The sequence below is a fragment of the Anomaloglossus baeobatrachus genome, chromosome 4 (genome assembly GCF_048569485.1).
Source record: "Anomaloglossus baeobatrachus isolate aAnoBae1 chromosome 4, aAnoBae1.hap1, whole genome shotgun sequence".
NCBI classification, from domain to species: domain Eukaryota; kingdom Metazoa; phylum Chordata; class Amphibia; order Anura; family Aromobatidae; genus Anomaloglossus; species Anomaloglossus baeobatrachus.
This window is the reverse complement of record NC_134356.1, coordinates 128,537,271-128,558,186: the sequence shown is the minus strand read 5'-3', so window position 1 is coordinate 128,558,186 and position 20,916 is coordinate 128,537,271. Positions and strand designations below refer to the sequence as shown.

The 20,916-nt window shown below is 46.3% G+C and overlaps 1 protein-coding gene across 3 annotated transcripts in view; it reads right to left on the bottom strand.

The window, feature by feature from the left end:
• Window positions 1-20,916, bottom strand: part of ACSL6 (acyl-CoA synthetase long chain family member 6) — a 439,484-nt gene that overhangs the window by 77,934 nt on the left and 340,634 nt on the right. For all 3 annotated transcript variants that reach the window (XM_075344540.1, XM_075344541.1, XM_075344539.1), the window contains one exon: window positions 2,228-2,362. In XM_075344540.1, the coding sequence (XP_075200655.1) occupies window positions 2,228-2,362 (135 nt within the window). The remainder of the gene's footprint in view (window positions 1-2,227; window positions 2,363-20,916) is intronic.

Genomic DNA, 20,916 nt, shown 5'->3' with positions numbered 1-20,916 from the left:
GTTTGGACAGTTAAACACAGCAGAATTTCTGTGCAAAAAATGCTTTAGGAAAAAGACGCAACATTTACGCTACATGTGAACATAAACTAAGCAAAGTGCATGGGATTTTGTGAAATCTCCACCCGCTGAACGTCTAAAGGTGCTGCTAAACCGTGCGTTTTTGGTGCTTTTTTCTCTATATTCTTCTATGTGGAGCCTGAAAAAAATGCAAGCAAAAATAATACCGTTGTATTTTTAAACGCAGAATCAAAGCTTTTCTGAAGTATTAAACTGCATTAGAAACCAGTATTCACATCTGCACCAAACATGTATTAAATATCCGGGAAAATGCGTAACAAACCACAGCAAACATTTAATAATCAGAAAAAAATTGTTATTGCTTTGCATGGTGAGGATGCCTGAAGAAAAAATGCAGTATTTACGCTATGTGTGAACATGGCCTGATAAACTTTTATTACATTGTTTTATGGGTTTAATAGAGAAAAATAATCAATCATGCCATTTTTTTACCCCATTTACCAATCCTAATAAATTTGATCACTATGTTGTACTGGTCGTTACAATTACAGGGACACCAAATATGTCCATGTCATTTGCTGATTTGCTATATTTATTTATTTCATTTTTTTAAAAGTTCATTAAAAATTACATTATTGTATTTTTTTTATTTCTTATAATTTTATTAAAAGAAAAAAAATCTCTTTTATTCTCCATCTAGAATACAGGACACAGAGATGCAGTGCTCTGTACAATGTATCTCTATGTCCAGTATAGTCTGATTGTGGAGCCAGAGCCTTAAGCGGGCTTTACACGCTATGAGATCACTACAGCGATCTCGTTGGGGTCACGGATTTTGTGACGCACATCCGGCCGCTGTAGCGATCTCGTTGTGTGTGACTCCTAGGAGCGATTTTGGATCGTTGCAAAAACGTCCAAAATCGCTCCTCGTTAACATGGGGGTCCGCTCCCAGTTATCGCTGCTGTCGCTTGGGCGAAGTTGTTCCTCGTCCCTGCGGCAGCACACATCGCTCCGTGTGACGCCGCAGGAACGAGGAAACTCTCCTTACCTGCCACACGCCAGCAATGAGGACGGAAGGAGGTCGGCAGGATGTTCGTCCCGCTCATCTCCGCCCCTCCGCTTTGATTGGGCGGCCGCTTAGTGACGTCGCTGTGACGCCGAGCGAACCACCCCCTTAGAAAAAAGGCGGTTCGCCAGTCACAGTGACGTCGCTGAGCAGGTAAGTACGTGTGACGCTGCCGTAGCGATAATGTTCGCTACGGCAGCGATTACCAAATATCGCTATAACGATAGGGGCGGGTGCTATCACGCTCGCCATCGCTAGCATCGGCTAGCGATGTCGCAGCGTGTAAAGCCACCCTTAGGGGTACTTTGCACGTTGCGACATCGCTACTGCAATATCGTCGGGGTCAAATTGAAAGTGACGCACATCCGGTGCCGGTAACGACGTCGCAACGTGTAAAGCCTAGATGCGCTGATAAACGATTGCAAAAGCGAAGTAAATCGGTGATCTGTGTAGTGTCGGACATTTCCATAATGTCGCATCAATAGGAGATACGATGTTGTTCCTCGTTCCTGCGGCAGCACACATCGATGTGTATGAAGCCGCAGGAGTGAGGAACATTTCCTTACCTGTCTCCACCGGCAATGCGTAGGGAAGGAGGTGGTCGGGATGTTTATGTCCCACTCATCTCCGCCCCTCTGCTTCTATTGGCCGCCTGCCGTGTGACGTCGCTGTGACGCTGCACGACCTGTCCCCTTACGAAGGAGGCGGGTCGCCGGCCAGAGCGACGTCGCAGGGCAGGTAAGTGCGTGTGAAGCAGCTTTCACAAGATATCGCATGTGCAACCGGGGCGGGTACTATCGCGCTCGGCATCGCTAGCATCGGCTAGCGATGTCGCAGAGTGCAAAGTACCCCTTAGTCTCAATTCCAAAAAGACATATTCAGGGTCCTCCCTTTATCCAAACATTCTTTTAGTCACTTGCCATAGCATTATGTTATGGATATTCCCTTCTACCATAGTGCAGCAACAATTTTTATAGCCGATTGTTAGCATTGCTAAAAGAAATGCTGACATATTTCAACTGACAATAACCCATGGCTCATTTCCTCCATTGAGAAGCTGATTTTTGGCGTAGCCTGATCAAGCTTTCAGAATCGGTGCCGTGAGTCCATCCATTTACAATATTTGTGCTGAATATACCCACCTTGTCATACATTCTGTTTAATAACCTTGGAACAACTGGAAAAATAGTGGGCCGTAAAGTCTTCATGTCATCAGAAAGAAGACGAATGTCACCTTGGAAGAACCCAATGCGTCCACCATGGCAATATACTACTGACTGTAATATGAGATAAGAATAAGAGTTAGTACCAAGTATTACAGCTTAGTGCACACACAAGGTATTAGTGAATAGTCTGATGTAGGGTTATTTCAGCTCACATAAATACACTTCTAGTGGGTGATCTGGTCTAATCTAATACAAAATACTACTCAGAAGTGAAGTTTAGAGAAATCCTAGAAATCTGAAGAAATTAAAGAGAACCTATCCCTATTATGCACTGCAACAACTGTTGATTTTTTTTTTTTTTAAACAGAATTTACAGTACAACCTTCAAAGGGAACTTGTGCTCAGAATTCTTCACATTCAGCTGACCCCAGGGGCCTGTTGTCAATGTAATGTCTATAATAAAGATTTTCACTTTTTTAATTTTCACTTTGTACAGATGTTCTGTTATAAATGCATATATAAAAATCGCTTATTCGTATTCCATTGCCCTGTCTCATCGAGGAGTAACAGAAATCCTTGCAAGTCCCATAGTCATCTTGCTGAACCTGCATGTGTATTTCCATCGATTGCGCCATGGGCTCCCCTCCCCCTGTGGGAACACCGGCATACTCACCCTCCCGGCCGCTCAGTGGTGGCTGCTGCATCCCCGGTTCCTGCTGCCACCTCCCAGAGCCTGGGCATGCTGCACAGGCCTCCTGAGGCTAGGGCCCCACTTTGCGTTCTCCTACTTGCAGTTCAGAGCGCACGTTTTTTGCTTAATTGATTTGACCAAAGTTGCCTTTTTCAGAAATTTAGCGCTGAAAACGCATGCGTATTTACCGCGTTTTAGATGCGTTTTCAGCACTTTTTACCTGCTTTTCCACCTGCGTTTTGACAAATGCATTTTGAACATCTAGACACTGATAAATTAAGTTTAAATAGTCAAACTCAATGAAAAAATTGGAAAAAAGAAACAAATAAATATATTTTGGTAAAAATAATGGGAAATAAATTATTTTAATGAAATTATAGCGGTAATATGATATTTAAAGGAAAAATAGCACTAATTTAATAAATTTCTTATTTTTAATTGTCGGACTATGTGTGTGTGTGTGTAAAGGGACATATGAAATCATTATTTTGATGTTCAAAAAGCATGCGTTTTGGTAGTCCAAAACGCATGCTTTCTGCACTGAAAAAGCAGGTAAAACACTTGAATTTGTAGGAATCTTGGTTTTTGCCTTTTCTCATTGACTTCAATGTTAGCAAAACGCACCCAAAATGGCAAAAACAATTGACATGTTGCTTCTTTAAATGCATGGTTTTTGCCACAAAATATGCAAATTAAACGCAGCTTTTAGAAGCACAAAGTGGGGTCAGGAAATCCACTTTTTCCATAGACTTTGCTGGTAAATCAAAACGCATGCCTTTTGGCATGGAAAAGGTGCTTCTCAAAACGGACCTAAAAAGCACCTAAAACGCAGGTGGAAACGCAAAGTCGGGCCCTAGACTGAGAGTGCTCTTAGGGCATGGGTGCATGCACCTTTTATTAAAGGGCCAATACTCCATAACCTGGAAATGCCTCTCAGCCTATGTATTAGAGGCATCAGCTATTTAAGGCACCCTCCCCTTAAGGGATGTGCCTTGGCAACGTGGTCTGCTAGTTGTCAGGTCTTTAAGAGCTGCTGGCTCTGTTTAGTGCTGTGTTCCATATTGCTAATACCTGTCTGTGTTCCAGTACCTGACATATCTGCGTTGTTGTTCTTTGCCCATTTCGTTTTTGTTGTGCACTTTCGTCTGGCCAAAATAAATGTTAAGGCAGATGCACGGTCCTGCTTCTTTTTGTCAGCCAGTCAAGAGGAGGCAGCTCAGCAAATTATTCCCCTCTTCTCCTTTAAGAAATTTCTGGAAAGGGGTGTAAGGGTAAGGGGTGTACAGTAACGCCCTTATTGTGCTCTCCTGCTTCCCTCCTCTGGCATAGATGCCAGCACACTCACCCTCCCGGCCGCTCAGCAGTGGCTGCTCCATCCCCGGTTTCTACCGTCGCCTCTGGGGGCCTGCACACGCCGCACAGATCTTCTGGGAGTGCACTTAGGGCACCTGCACACCTTTTTTTAAAGGCCAATTTGCCCTAACCTAAAAGTGCCTCTCAGCCTATTACTGAGAGACATCAGATATTTAAGGCACCCTCCCCTTAAGGGAGGTGCCTGGGCAACATTGTCTATGTTGTCAGGTCCCTAAGTGCTGCTGACGCTTATAAGTGCTGTGTTCCATACTGCTAATACCTGTCTGTGTGTTTTTCAGTACCTGACGTATCCACTACTGCTGCATCGGAGCCTATCAGCTAAGTCTGCAATCCTGGCCACTGCTACATCATACCCTATTGGCCCAGTCTGCTTCATCAGCCATCCTGACTACACCTGCTTCATTAGAGACTGTTCTTGTCCATACCCCTGGGGTCAGCTGTCGCGGCACCAGTCTTCCTGAGTGGCACCTGGTTTCGCCCTGCAGCGGAACGCCCTCACCATCAGTGGCTCTAGTGAAAACCTGCTGTGAAACCGTAGTCAAACTCCTTTAGGTTTTCTGTGTGCTGCAACCCAATAGTCCACTCTCGTTCGCACCCATGAGCATTACAAGCAATCAATTCAAATATATGGTGGGCTCAACAGGACGATTGTGGAATGCGAGATGGATTGTGTAATGCTCAGATGACTCGAGGTAATAGATTTCTATATAAGTAAGCACATTTTATATATGAATTTATAATACAACACCTGAACAAAACAAAAATGCAAAAAACATTTTTATTATGGACCGTACATTGACATCAGAACCCTGAAGTGGGCTTAATATACTAAATTTTGATGTCAGGTTCCCTTTAATAATGCAGTAACCAAAGAGTGCACTAGAGAACACCTGTATTTATGATGACTGACTACAAAAATACTGTGGCTATTATTGAAAAAAAAAAAGATAAAATATGAAATTACGTAAACAAAATAATTGTAAATCACACTGTGAAAATTAATTAAAGTTTTTTTCTTTTAATTTCTGTGTTATTTTTTAATTTTATTTCTTAACCTGCTTTCATATATTTCAATTTGTCAAAATAATGAATTTTTGGAGATAATGTTATTTCTCGCGCTTCTTCTCTGAGCGCATGTTGCAGGGGTCACCTGTATTGTTGACGTAAAGTTCCTCCTTCCTGGTCTGTTTTGTCCCCTCCACCTTTTTCCTCAGACAATGCATCAATCAAATCAATTTTTTTGGTGCCCTCAGTGGTAGGATTATGACGCATTTCTCTAGTTTCGTATGAAACTTAGACAGTAAGGAGGCAGGTAATAAAAGTACATAGCAAAGTGGATTTTGTGAAGATTCACATAGCATAGATAGAAACAATGATGGCATATACACTGGTCCTTTAAAGACATCTTTTAATTTTTGCCTTGCAAGAAATTAAAACATCTTCTTGAATTGCTGCGAAGGGAGCTGGCTCTTGAGCTGATGGCCATTTCTTGTTATTCACTACACTTCTACAGGTCTGTGACCTGACAAATACGTGATGACACTGTATAAACATTAAGGGCCCATGGGATCAATCTTCATTATCCATTTATCTTCACATCTTTAAAAAAAAAAAAAAAAAAAAAGCTTCATTTTTGTCACCTTATGACCTGTGGCCATCACCAGTAAGCTCTTATTTACAGCATTCTAGAATACTGTGTATAAGAGCCCAGGCTGCTCTGTATAACATAACAGACCTTTATTATACTCACCTAGGGAGTGGTCAGTTTCAATGGGCGCTGCCACTCTTGGCCTTCTCTATCTTGTGCAGTCACCGTCCTCCTTCCAAGTCCCGTGTGGAAGACATGTCCTAAGTCATCCACACAGAGACTGCCATTGCGGTCCTGTCCATGAGCACTTTGATCTGCTGAGCTGAGGGCAGATTAAAGTGCTGTAATGCGTAGGTGCAAGGAAAGGTCAAAGACAACCTGCACATGCGCACTATAGTACTTTGATCTACCCTCAGCAGGGCAGATTGAAGTGCAATGGCCACCTCTGTGTGAATGATGTAGGACACATCATCCTCAAGAGGCTGGGAAGGAGGATGACGACCGCATGACATGGAGAAGGCGCTGGACCCAAGAGCCCATTAGATCGGACCAACCCCTAGGTGAGTATAATAAAGGGTTTTTTTATGTTATACACATTGGCCTGGGCTCTTATATACAGTATTCTAGAATGTTGTATATAAGGGCTCACTGGTGGTGGCCACAGCTTATAAGGGAAAATGCTTGTGACAAGTTCACTTTAAATTATTTCCACTGTATGTGCGAATCTCAAAACATCAGGATTATCCTGATGTACATCTTTTATATGAGAAATTATCCTCATTCCTGAGGATAATTATTTGTGATGTTCCCTGACACGTATCTGAATGCTCCTAATTGTGTTTCCAATATAAGAACCACATCAAGGACATTTTATTACTTATATACTATATATATTACTTATATAGTTTATGCCTTGAAGAAAAAAATATTTTACCCTATTTCCCTATGACTGACACTTCCAACCTCCAGATTTTGTTTTCAACAAGTCTTTACAGTGATTACGTGATCCACACCTATACTTTTCCCTAAACACCATCTTTTTAAAGCCAATTACTTTTGTGTGTAGTAAAACAATAGTTTTGATTCTTCTAAAATTGACAACTGGTTTTCTCGTAGATATTTCTCTTAATATTTGACCTCTTTCTATCATGTGTTAATTCCTCCTAATTGTGGACTTATTCTGGGACATCAAAGGCCTACCTACACTGAAAAGAAAACACAAAACATCTATTTCTCTTGTCACTTTTCAATAAATCTGACTTATTTCTTACATCTGGCCTTCAGTGCTTCTTCTATTACATCTATGGGTAACCTCGCTGTAGAAGGCATTCTTTTAATTCCGAAGCCTGATGCATACATGTGTGCCTATAACTAATAATTCTACATAACTATAGAAATTAGCCTTATTTCATGGCCTTGTAAATATGATTAGGTTATAGCTTTTGTAGTGTAGCAATGAAAGGTATCAGTAGACGTTTTACAGCCAAGGGTAAGTATAAGTCCTTCTTCAATTGTTATAGCTACATCTAACATCTCCAAATGAGTTAGTCTATGTGAATATAAGCCTTATATTGATATCGCTCATCTTGTTCAAGGAATCCACAAAAAAAATTTCACCAGTACCTTCTACTCTACATAAACATCATCAAAATACCTAAAATTAAAATATTTGATGCAAAAAAGTAATGACACAGTAGACATAGAAGTACAGCAGACCAGAGTCCCCATTGTGGTTCTGTTTCCTAGAATCAAATTTAAAAATATTTTTAGGCTACACAAAATTTAGGGTTTCAAAAATAAAACTTACAAAATCTATACTTTATACTGTCCTATCTGTCTAACTCCACAACCCTCTCCTGAGGTATCCTTAATGTACAGATTTTCAAAGTCTGTTGAAGCCAGGAGGAATTTCTGCTGCCATTGAACACATTGTAATACATTAAAACTGTATTTATGTCTTTTATACAAGATAGAAGGTTTTCAAGCATTAAATGTAACAGCCAGATTATGTAACTTTTTTTAACTTTGTTTTATTAACAATTTCAAACATGGTACAACTGACATTTGCCATATAAAAATAGTTCAGTATATGGATAGTAATATTTGAATATAACAATGAACAGTCATATAAAGTCCAAAATATCTTTAGCACTTAAGATAGAACAATGTTATTATCCATACTTCTTATCATTTGCATATATATCTAATTTTATATTGAGCATAAGAACAGCTCTATCCATCAGCATGACCATATTTTGAAAACAAGATAGAGGAATAGAAAAAGGAAGATAGAAAGAACAACAACAGCCACATTGCATTATTATACCACAATATACCATTGAACAGTGTTTCATATCCCAACATCTAATGGGAACCACCATTATCCACATAATCTCCCTCAAACCTCCGCAAGTGTGTCTGGAGAAGAATTCCACAAACCCCAGATTTTGTTACATTTTCCCGGGCACCCCCTATTATAATATACCACCCGCTCATAGACTATGGTTGCATTGACTAGTTTAACTCAGGACCACACAGTTGGATTTGAATCTGCCATCCACATCAGAGCTATTAATTTCCTAGCCAGAAACAATGCCTCTCTGAGGAATATTGTCATGTAATGATCCCAGGACTCTTCCTCCACCACCCCAAACAGGCATATCAAAGGGTCACACAAAACAGGAATCGACACAATCGATGTCAGCAGAGATGTCACTCCCCGCCAGTACGAAGATATATTGGGACAGCTCCAAATCATATGTATGAAATTTGCCCCTGGGAGATGACACCTCGGGCACTCCGATGTACGAGAACGGCCCATACTGAATAATCGAGTTGGAGTAAGGTATGCCTGGTGGACAATGTAGCATTGAATCAACTTATTATTAACCGAAGGAGATACCGCAGTCGGAGATTCCAATATCTCTTCCCCTTCCTCTCCCTGTAGAGAGGGAATTAGAGATTTCCATCTATCCTGGGCTGGCAAGGGGTCCGACTCCACCCCCACCGACAACAGGTAAGTATATATAGCTGAGATTAGGCCTCGAGGTCCTTGTGATTTTAGAATACCTATCATAGGAAGTGATTATATCAATCTCCTCACTCCAATTTTCTGTTTGTGGGATTGAATCGCTGTGCGAATCTGCAGGTATCTAAAAAACTGTGATCTTGGAACATTATGTTCAATCTGGACTTGTTCAAAGAACTTGAAGGTTGTGGTTCCCGGGACAAAAGATCACCTAATGCACTGACGCTGTGAGTGGCCCAGAATTGCGCCGAGGGGTGATCTCTCAGAGTATGGAAGTGGCTATTCCCCCATAATGGGAGTTCCGCCACCACCCATTCGAAGTGTGCCACCCTCTTGGCTTCTCACCAGACTAATCTTGCCAACCTGAGGAGGGATAATTGCCATGGTGTTCTCAGTCCATCTGATTCCAGAAAACCCATTAAACAATCAGTCCCAGCCGCGTGTGCCAAGTGACTCTCAGAGTTTGGCAGCTGACATCCAGGCATCCAAGTCTCTAGTGCCCTAAGCTGTCCCGCGAGGTAGTAGAGGAAGAACTCCGGTAAAGCCATCCCTCTCAGTCTTTTGGATCTCTGTAAAATGGATAACCGAAGTTTGGGTCTGGATTTCCCCTATGTGAAAGAGGTAGTAAGTGAGTTCAACATTGAGAAGAAGGATTTGGGTACTGATACTGCACTATGTTGTAGTGTATAACTAAGCTTTGGAAGTAATATCATTTTGATTAAATTTATTCTGCCAACCACTGACAGGGGTAGCTTCCTTCACAAGTTATATTTAAGTTTAACGTGCTCCAGAAGTGGTGTTATACTCATCTGCAGGTCTAGTGTATGGTCTTTCTGTACAGTCATGGCCAAAAGTTTTGAGAATGCTACAAATATTAATTTTTACAAAGTCTACTGCTTAAGTTTTTCTAATGGCAATTTGCATATACTCCAGAATGTCATAAAGAGTGATCAGCTTAATTACTTGCAAAGTCAATATTGGCTAAGAAAATGAACTTTAACCCCCAAAACACATTTCAACATCATTGCATTCCTGCCTTAAAAGGAGCAGCTAACATTGTTTTAGTGATTGTTCCATTAACGCAGGTGTGGGTGTTGATGAAAACAGGCCTGGCGATCAATCAGTCATGATTAAGAAAGAATGACACCACTGGACACTTTAAAAGGAGGCTGATGCTTGGTATCATTGTTTCTCTTCAGTTAACCATGGTTATCTCTAAAGAAACACGTGCAGCCATCATTGCTCTGCACAAAAATGCCCTAACAGGGAAGAGTATCGCAGCTATAAAGATTGCACCTCAGTCAACAATCTATCGCATCATCAAGAACTTCAAGGAGAGAGCTTCCATTGTTGCCAAAAAGGCTCCAGGGCGCCCAAGAAGGACCAGCAAACGCCAGGACCGTATCTTAAAACTGTTTCAGCTGCTGGATCGGACTACCAGCAGTGCCGAGCTAGCTCAGCAATGGCAGCAGGTTGCTGTGAGTGCTTCTGCACGCACTGTGAGGCGGAGACTGCTTGAGCAAGGCCTGGTTTCAAGGAGGGCAGCAAAGAAGCCACTTCTCTCCAGAAAAAACATCAGGGACCGACTGATATTCTGCAAAAGGTACAGGGAGTGGACTACTGAGGACTTGGGTAAAGTCATTTTCTCAGATGAATACCCTTTTCGATTGTTTGGGACATCTGGAAAACAGCTTATTAGGAGAAGAAGAGGTGAGCGCTACCACCAGTCTTGTCTCATGCCAACTGTTAAGCATCCTGAAACGATTCATGTGTGGGGTTGCTTCTCAGCCAAGGGAATCGGCTCACTCACAGTCTTGCCTAAAAACACAGCCATGAATAAAGAATGGTACCAGAATGTCCTCCAAGAGCAACTTCTCCCAACTGTCCAAGAGCAGTTTGGAGCCCAACAATGCCTTTTCCAGCATGATGGAGCACCTTGCCATAAAGCAAAGGTGATCACTAAATGGCTCATGGAACAAAACATAGAGATTTTGGGTCCATGGCCTGGAAACTCCCCAGATCTTAATCCCATTGAGAACTTGTGGGCAATCATCAAGAGACGGGTGGACAAACAAAAACCAACAAATTCTGGCAAAAGGCAAGCATTGCTTATGCAAGAATGGACAGCTATCAGTCAGGATTTGATCCAGAAGTTGATTGAGAGCATGCCAGGGAGAATTGCAGAGGTCCTGAAGAAGAAGGGTCAACACTGCAAATATTGACTTGCTGCATTAACGCATTCTAACTGTCAATATAACCTTTTGGTACTCATAATATGATTGCAATTATATTTCTGTATGTGATGTAAACATCAGACAAACACAATTAAAAACCAGAGGGCAACAGATCATGTGAAAATATAATTTTGGTGTCATTCTCAAAACTTTTCGCCATGACTGTATGTGTATTCCCAGGTATTTAAAGCTAGTTACCACTTGCAGAGGTGACCTACCCTCCATTGAAATTCCAGACCCATGCATTAATGGCATCAAAGCCGACTTATCCCAGTTGATGCGTAGTCCCGAAAACTCCCCAAATTTATCTATAGTGTCTATAACCACCGGTAGAGTCTCTTGCACTCGATCTAAGAAGACAACCATGTCATCCGCATACAATCCTATTTGATCTGTGCGGTCGGCTATAGTGATTCCAGTGATCTGTGGATGAGAGCGGATTCTAATTGCCAAAGCTTCAATAACAAGTGCAATTAATGCTGGAGACAGAGGGCATCCCTGTCTTGTGCCTCGATTCAATGAGAATTGACTAGTATCCTGGCTGTCGGGGACCTATACAACATATGAATCCAATTACTGAATTTAGGCCCAAAGGCGAATCTCTGGAGGCAGGCAAATAAAAATGGCCATTCTACCGAGTCAAATGCATTGGCCGCATCCAGCGAGGCCAAGGCCCACTCGTTCTCCTGGACCAGTGTGCTATATTGCACTATGGACTGGACCCGTCTTATATTTATCGAGGTGTTTTTCCCAGGCATAAATCTGGTTTGATCTGGGTGAACTATACTCAATATGACTGAATTAAGCCTGGACGCCAGTATTTTGGTAAAGATCTTGTAATCCACGTTAACTAGGGATATAGGACGGTATGAACCACAGTCTAGTGGGTCTTTACCCTCCTTCCTCAGCACGACTATATGTTCTTCGTACAAGGAGGCAGGTAGAGAGTCGCCGGCTGAAAAATGTGAGAAAACCTCTAAAAGAAATCGGGCCCAATACGTCACAATATTTACTATAGAATTCTATGGGAAGGCCATCTGGACCCGGAGATTTCCCCCTAGCCATACCCGAGATGGCAGTAATCACTTCATCCAATGTGATGTCCGCCTCCAGAGACTCCCGTTGTGATCCACTCAAAGTGGGAAACTCCAAATCCGACAAATATGTCACGCAACTTTGAACTCCATGAGGATTTCTAGAAGTGTATAGGGTTTTATAGTATTCATAAAAGCACTCTAAAATATCTTCAGGGGATGTAGCTATTGAGCCATCCATCCTCCTTATAACCAATATTGTATTTGAAGTGTTGTGTTGCCTAACCATATATGCCAATAATTTACTGGATTGATTTCCAAGCTCAAAATATGATTGTTGGGTAAAGAACAATTTGCGTTTGGACTTGGTCTCAGAGTGCTGCATATATAACCTATATGATTGCATCCAGGCCGCCCTATTTCCATCGGTTGGGGCCGATATATATATTGCCTCTGAGTCCCTAAGTCTCCCCTCTACTATATCATCCTCAGTTTTAGTCACTCTTTTAAGATATGTTATAGTTGAAGACAAACACCCTCTAAGGTAGGCTTTAAGAGTGTCCCACACCAAGTTAATATTCCAGGGTTTAGGGTGGGCTTCCAGGAAATCCTCTATTTGGGTCAGAGTTCTATCACTTTGATCTATTAGTTTAAGCCAAAAGGGGTTTAACCTCCAAAAGGGTTTACCAATACCTTGGTTAGTCTTCATAGTAAGAATCACTGGGCTGTGATCAGATATGCCCCTGGCCCCGTGTACCACGTCATCCACCCAGGTTGCGATATTGCTCGACCCCAAAATATAATCCAGTCGGGACATCGTGCGTCTAGTAGAAGAATGACATGTATATTCTCTGGTATTAGGAAGCTGGAGTCGCCAAAGGTCAATCCACCCACCTCCCTCCACGCATTGCTGCAAATCAGTCAAGTGTGTGGCCGAATGTTGTCCCCCTCCATCCATCCGAAACCTGTCCTGCTCCTCATTCATCACAAGATTAAAATCCCTCATACATAACACATACGCATCTGGATAATTGAGGGCAAAGCTCAGTGCTTGTTTAAGAATGGAGATGCAAGCTGGCGGGGGGCTGTAAATACATAACAGCACATAATCTCTAGAGTTTATAGATGCATATATAAACACAAATCACCCCTCCGGATCACGCCTCACCACCTTCACTTCCCAACGGATATGCCTATGGACCAATAGAGAGACACCCCTGGAGTAGCTGGTGTGGAACGCATGTGCCAACCATTGTACCCACGGTTTGTTTACTAGTCTGGCTGTGTCCCGTATGAGGTGAGTCTCTACCAGTACCACCAGTTGGGCCTTGACTTGCTTAATTTGGGAGAATACCTTAATACGTTTTTTGGGCGATTTAAGGCCTCTGACATTCCAGGTCATAAATATCAGCTCTGACCCCCATATCACATAGATCTTATTATAGAACCAGGATCCCAGGTATAAGACGCTTTCTGCCCTGCAATTAAGTGTGGTTAACCCTCCAACAGTAATAAGCCTGTCCCTGCAAAGAAATAAAGTTAATGCAATTGCAGCTGTAGACATAAAGAACCAATATCGAACTTCAGGACCTTTCCGATAAGTCCTGTAAAACATTTCAAACATCAATGGGGATACCACCATTGAATACAGTGTCCTCTATAGGTGGTATAAGGGTGCACAAGATAGGGCTCCCATTTCACAAGAACCAATTCCTGGCCAATTCCTCCATCACTCGAGGCACAGGGAAGTCCCATCTGTCTCCAAAGGGGGCTTCAAGCTACCATGGGAGAAGAGGGTCGCCTGGGGGCACAGAAAATGTCACCTAGGAAAGTAATCTCATTGCTTCTGCCCCTTAGGTTTTGGGTGTACCTGTAGCCAGTCCTCAGCCTCAGCAGGTGTAGTAAAAAACAGAGACGACCCTTCATGCACTATGCGGAGTCGGTCAGGGTACAGCATAGAGTAGATGATGTTCCGCTCCCTTAATTTCTTCTTCACCTCCATGAAGTGGGCTCTCTGTTTCTGGAGGTCCACCGAAAAGTCCGGAAAGATCGAAAGCGCAGCATTATTGAACTTGAGTGGGCTCTTCTGTCGGGCCAGACGGAGTGATGTGTCTCTATCTTTGTAGTTGAGCATCCTTGCTAAAAAGGGACGTGGTGGTGCGCCTGGAATAGGAGGCCTCATTGGAACTCTGTGCGTCCTGTCCACCGCAAATGTCGAGGAGAACTCATCTCCGAGATTAAATTTCAGCCACTCCTCCAGGAATTGTTCCGGAAGCTGACCTTCCGAGTGCTCTGGCAGTCCTATGATTCGTATATTGTGTCGACGCATGCGGTTCTCCAGATCGCCTGCTTTCTGGCGCCATGCATTTGCCGACCCGGCCATTGTGGTCATTTTTGTTTTGAGTGTTACAGTTTGATCCTCCAGTTCAGACACTCGCGTCTCGACTTCCGCTGTTCGGGCCCTCAGGGATTGCATGTCCTGACGCAGGAGGCCCACCTCTGAATGTACCTCCTCAATCTTCCCTGTGAGGGAGCTGTTGCTTGTAGAAATTGCTTGTAGAAGCTGTTCATACACCTGCCTCAGGGTTAAATCATCTTGATCTTCTGACCCGTCATCCAATAGTGCCTGACCTTTTGGGGTTGCATTTCTCTTGGCTTTAGGGGCATTTGCCTGACCACCCCTTGCGAATTCCTTAAGTTTGTCAATAGCTCCACTTTGTTTAGGGGGACTCATATTGATACACTGGGGATTTGCTGATTCTGCACCCCTCTCTTATCGTGCCCCCGTGCGTCTGAATCTGTGCCTTTATAATGTATATTTAGTAATATGTCTGTCTCCACTTCCTCACCACGTACAGAGAGCCAGAAAACAGCCACTTATATGGTGGATAATAAGAATGAAGGGAGTCCCAGGGCAGCACAGCACTCAGGGTGTATTTATCAGGATGATGCAGGCCTGCGCAGCGTGTGGACTTCAATATGTGCCACTTATTTGTTTTCATGTGTCAGGGAGAATCTGCAGGGCCTGTGTTTCAAGGCACACACTCCAGACCCTCCAGCACGCTATGGGTTAAAGTCTCCTACACAGCCGCCGGCCCCTTAATGGGCTGCTGCTCACTGACTGCCAGTTACACAGCTAAGGGATTAACTCCCTGTGCTCACGCTCCTGGGTCTTCACCTCTGGCCATAAATCTGTCACTCCTCACTGCTCTCCGGAGTCATGCTCTGCTGTTCACTGTCAAAATGCAGGCTGTAGGGAAGATGGCTGCTGCTCCACACTCTCCAGCCTCAGGAGATCCAGCAACGCCATGCAAGAGTCAGGGAATACCTCTAGTGGGAATCACCAGCCTCCAGATGGTGTCTCCTGTCACAGCAGCAGGTCAGTGAGTAAATGGGTCAGGTAACCGGGTGTAAATGGCCAGGATAAGATCAGGATTATAGGAGCTCTCTTCCCATGCGTCCTCTCTGGTCGGCTACATCGCCCCGCCCCCCCAGATTATGTAACTTGATAGTGGTTTACTAACTGATCCTATTCCTACAACTATAGGTTGATCTTATTCTGAAAAGTTCTGATGAACTTGTGGTAAATAATACCAGACAGCTTCCTCAGTAATGGAGGAACAGTCTCTGCACCATCCTTTTAGTGATGAGCCTTTTTTCATTTTTTTTAATTGTTTTGAAAATGTTTTTGGATTTGGATAGTCAGATCCTTGACTAGTTTTTCATATACATTGTATCTACATTATCCAGTTGTCGAAACTCCTCTTCTAATTAGTACTCTTTTAACCAACACTTTGTAGCTTCCTTTAACCGTTTTTACCTCGTTTATATGCTTTTTTTCTTAATTATATCTTCTTTACTTTTAATTAAGGATGAGCAAACTCAAACTGTAAAGTTTGGGGTTTGTACCAGGCACCTGGTGTCCAGGGCTCGAAGTCGTACACAGACTGTTCACGGAGGTTCGAGTCCCAGTTCGGAGTTTGGGTGCTGTTTGTATGCTAATAAATTGTTGGGCTCTCTCGGACAACCACATTACTAACCCGATAAGTGTACAGTTAAAAAAAAACAAAAACACACAGGAAAATAGTTTATGTGAAAAAAAGACTCTCGCACACTCCCTCGTTTGATGCAATTTTTTGCCAGGAGATGCAGATTTGGTGTTGAAATTTATACACCAAATGTCTGCACCAAATCTGCATATTCTTACAAAAATAGCATCAATATTGCATCATCACTGCATCGCGTTTTTTTGCCAGAAGATACAGATTTGGTGCAGTAATGTGGTGAATAAATTTCAGCACCAAATCTGCACCTCCTGTCACAGTATCACATCAAAACTACATTGAGTTTTGATATGTTTCTTTGCCAGAAGATGTAGTATAGGTGGAGGAATTTGGTTTATAAATTTGAGCATCATATCTGCATCTCTTGGCAAAAAAAAGCGGTTTTCTGCCAAGAGGTGCAGGTCTTATTGAACTGAATGAGTTCACCTGAGGTGAGGTTACTGAATTCAATGAGGTCACCTGAGGTTAGTCTGCCTGCGGTCATGGATGGCATACCATGGCAACCTCCACCTGTAATCACAGATAAACTGAGTGACGTCAACACTCACAGCTGCGGCTCAGTCAGTCTCTGCCTAAAGCCACAGTGGGCGGTCATGTTTTCTAATGTGCCTGACTCTAAAACTTCAGTATGTAGCTGTCGCGGGCGGAGGAGGGGACGCTGCGCTCTCCCACTGCTCGGGTCCGGCCGCGGCTGCTGCGGCTGCTGCTGCTCGGAGGTGGCTCGAGCGGTGGGCCGGATCCCGGGGACTCGAGCGGCGCTCCTCGCCCATGAGTGAAAAGGGTGGGGATTGGATGGTGAGGATTTGGTTATTGTCCGTGACGCCACCCACGGTTGTGGTGATATTGGTGACACCACCGCTGCTCTGGACGGGGGATCCCGGGAGCGATGACAAGGAGCAGCCTGGATGTTAGTTCTTCCCTCCGTGGGTAGGGGGTTGGTTGTCCCGGGGCCCGGTGATGGAGTAGGGATGGATGGCAGGCGGGTTATGGAGCCTAGCGAGGTGCAGGGTCGCGGGGGCAGCGCTGTGCCGCACGGCACGGTAGTACTCACTCAGCCAATGATGAGGACACAGGTCTCGATAAAACACACGGCTGGTTGGACGGGTCCCACAGACGGCTGCGGTGTTGTTTCTCCCGGCAAGTTGATGGTGACTGCCTTTCCCTGCACCTATGTAGTGTAACGGTTCCAATGGGTTCCCACCAGTAACCCGCTCCCCGGCTTGGATGTGGGCCGGAGGAGCCCCTTTTGCCCGCAGGCTCTGGCCCTGGGACCGGTAGCCTTGGCGGTGGCTGTGTTTCCATCTCTCAGTTGGACTGTTGGCTTCTGTCGGGACTTGGCTGCTGGGAAACCCAGGAGGTTCCCTTTGCTAACGAATTTGGCAAATTCACGGCGACTCCTAGCCTTGCCGGGGTCCGTAAGCCCCTGCCGGATGGTGCTGGCTTCTCTTTGCGTACCGGTCCGGTAACGCCGGGCCACCGCCCGTCCACGGTCCTTACGGTAAACTCCGATAGGCCACTCCTGCAGACGGTCACTACCGTCTGCCAACCTTGCTGATCTGTCCGAGCCACACACCCGGACCAACTTCTGTCTGCTCCTTTACAACTTTCCTTCCTCTCACTTTCACTTCCCTCACTCAACTGTAAACTTTTCCCGCCTCCAGGACTGTGTACTCCTCGGTGGGCGGGACCAACCGCCTGGCCCACCCCCCTGGTGTGAACATCAGCCCCTGGAGGGAGGCAACAAGGTTTTCGTCTGACTTCGGTGTGCCTGACCGGGAGCGCGGGGTGTGTAGGTGTTGTTCTCTGTGGCCTGTCCAGGGCACCACATTCCCCCTTAGTAGGGCACCACATTCCCCCTTAGTAAAATGCAGACCGTCCGCGGGCTGCCCGTCCATCACCGGTTTTATTTTCACCAACTGAAAAGATAAACAGTAAAACAGAGATTACAATTAAAATAACATCTTCCCACATCGGTAGGTACTCTTACTTTAACGTTGCAAAACGGTTACAGCTTCCGCTCTCTCCCACCCAAGTAACCTGGCCCTGATGCTGCCCCTAAGCAAACAGGCAGCACCCCTTGACCCCAGTCCAGCACAAGTTACCCAAGCGGGTTCTGTCCTTTTCGGGGGACCCACGTCCATGGGGAACCCCTGAAACCCCCAGAGGATTGCCACCGGTTGCGGTAGTGGCGGGCCTGGGCCATCACTTCCCTCCAGGCCCATCCTCCAATCTGCCTCTCCGGAGGCGGCAACGGTGAAAGCCATAAAACAACATTTTTATTTACAAGCCACAAGTTCGTGGTTGCCTTGCTAGTTCTCAGGCTTGTCCATAAGGAGTCCCTTATGCAACACTTGTAAACAGTCCCCACGGGGACAACGGTGCCGGCAACGACCGGTCTCAATCAGGCTGACAATCAGGTAACTTTCTTCTGTTAATTGGCTTATCATTCATAGAACTTTAAACAGCACTCTGGTGGTCCCAACGGGGGACAACTGCAACGGGACTCCGCTGCCATTATTCGGATTCCTCGGCATCGGTCGGGGGAGGGGGCGTGGTACACACACGGGCCTCTTGGCTGCCCCTCAACTTTGCATCTAGTGCAAACCACCCTCTCTCCCCGCAGTGACGGGTGTACTGTACCAGGTCTCCGGGCATTAGATTGCGGCCTGGATGCTCCTCTGGTAGGTGGGCATTAACATCCCGCCGGGCTATAAAGTCCTCGGCCTCCAGGCCCGGTTCGTAGATGAAACCATAGCCCCGGCGGACATCAAACCGCCTCACCTGCCCTTCATACAGGGGGCCCCGGACACGGAAGGTTGCTTGCCTCAGACTCTCCTTTTCCCGGATCGTACGGGCCACCATCTCCGCCTTCTTCCTCTCTCTCTCGGCAATCTCTGGGCCCAGCGGTGTCGGGTCCCTGTCCCAATACGGAGCTGCTGCGAGCTCCGGTGCACGGGTCGAGCCCCGCGAGACCTTCTGGACACTGCCCACCACTGGTGATCGGGGTGGAAGGTCCCGCGGTGACTTAGCCTGGGGTGCTGCCTTGCAGCGGCAACCCGACGCAACCTCAGCCAAGGTGTGGGGGATGGGCACAGGGGTCCTCTTCCGCCGGGCCTCCTGCACGGAGCGGCCTTTCGGCTCCGGCTCAGGAAGTTTTTCAGGGGATGCCTCCGGCTCAGGCTTGTGCACCTTCCAGGGTAGCACTTCCGGTCGATCACGGGCTCTGGCTCCAGGTCGATCCGCCTGGGCGGACATGCAGGGTATCGGTACCAGTTGCGGGGGTAGCGGGCCTAGTGGCGGGGCCGCGGCGGCCGGTACGGATAGCGGGGGAGATAGCAGGGTGAGCGGGCGTGGACCAGGTCCCTCGGCCGCGATGACCAACCCACTAGGGGTACAGGGGCGTGGGTCACTCACCCTCCCTTCCGAAGCTCCCTCTTCCTCGCGTCTCCGCACGGTCGCTACAACCTCCGCCATGTCGGCCTCCCACTCCTCCAAGAGGAGCTGGATCTTGACCTGCAGCCGTTGTTGGAGCTGTGCGGTCCGGATCTCCACCCACGCCGCGGTTCCAGGCGCGGTGGCTACGGTGCTACGGTACGGCATGAACATCTTTCTGGCGGCCTCTTCCAGGAACCAGCAACAAGATGGCCACAGGGTCCTGGCGTCCCTGCTTTTATAGCCGCGGGCTACATGCGGCCAGACGCCATCAGTCCCCCTTAGTCTCTTTCCGGCTCCTCCTCTACAGGGGCGGGGCTTTGGCCTTTGCGTCTCCACTACTCGAGGAGACGCTCGAGTGGGAATTTTTCGTGCCCAAGATGGCGGCTTCTCAAATTTTCCGGCCGGACACCTCTGACGGTTACAAGGCGCACCTCTACCAGACGGCAGAGCGGTGAGATCCTGTTCGTGACGCCAAGTTGTCGCGGGCGGAAGAGGGGGCGCTGCGCTCTCCCACTGCTCGGGTCCGGCCGCGGCTGCTGCGGCTGCTGCTGCTCAGTGGTGGCTCGAGCGGTGGGCCGGATCCCGGGGACTCGAGCGGCGCTCCTCGCCCGTGAGTGAAAAGGGTGGGGATTGGATGGTGAGGATTTGGTTATTGTCCGTGACGCTACCCACGGTTGTGGTGATATTGGTGACACCACCGCTGCTCTGGACGGGGGATCCCGGGAGCGATGACAGGGAGCAGCCTGGATGTTAGTTCTTCCCTCCGTGGGTAGGGGGTTGGTTGTCCCGGGGCCCGGTGATGGGGTAGGGATGGATGGCAGGCAGGTTACGGAGCCTGGCGAGGTGCAGGGTCGCGGGGGCAGCGCTGTGCCGCACGGCACGGTAGTACTCACTCAGCCAATGATGAGGACACAGTTCTCGGTAAAACACACGGCTGGATGGACGGGTCCCACAGACGGCTGCGGTGTTGTTTCTCCCGGCAGGTTGATGGTGACTGCCTTTCCCTGCACCTATGTAGTGTAACGGTTCCAATGGGTTCCCACCGGTAACCCGCTCCCCGGCTTGGATGTGGGCCGGAGGAGCCCCTTTTGCCCTCAGGCTCTGGCCCTGGGAACGGTAGCCTTGGCGGTGGCTATGTTTCCCTCTCTCGGTTGGACTGTTGCCTTCTGTCGGTACTTGGCTGCTGGGAAACCCAGGAGGTTCCCTTCGCTAACGAA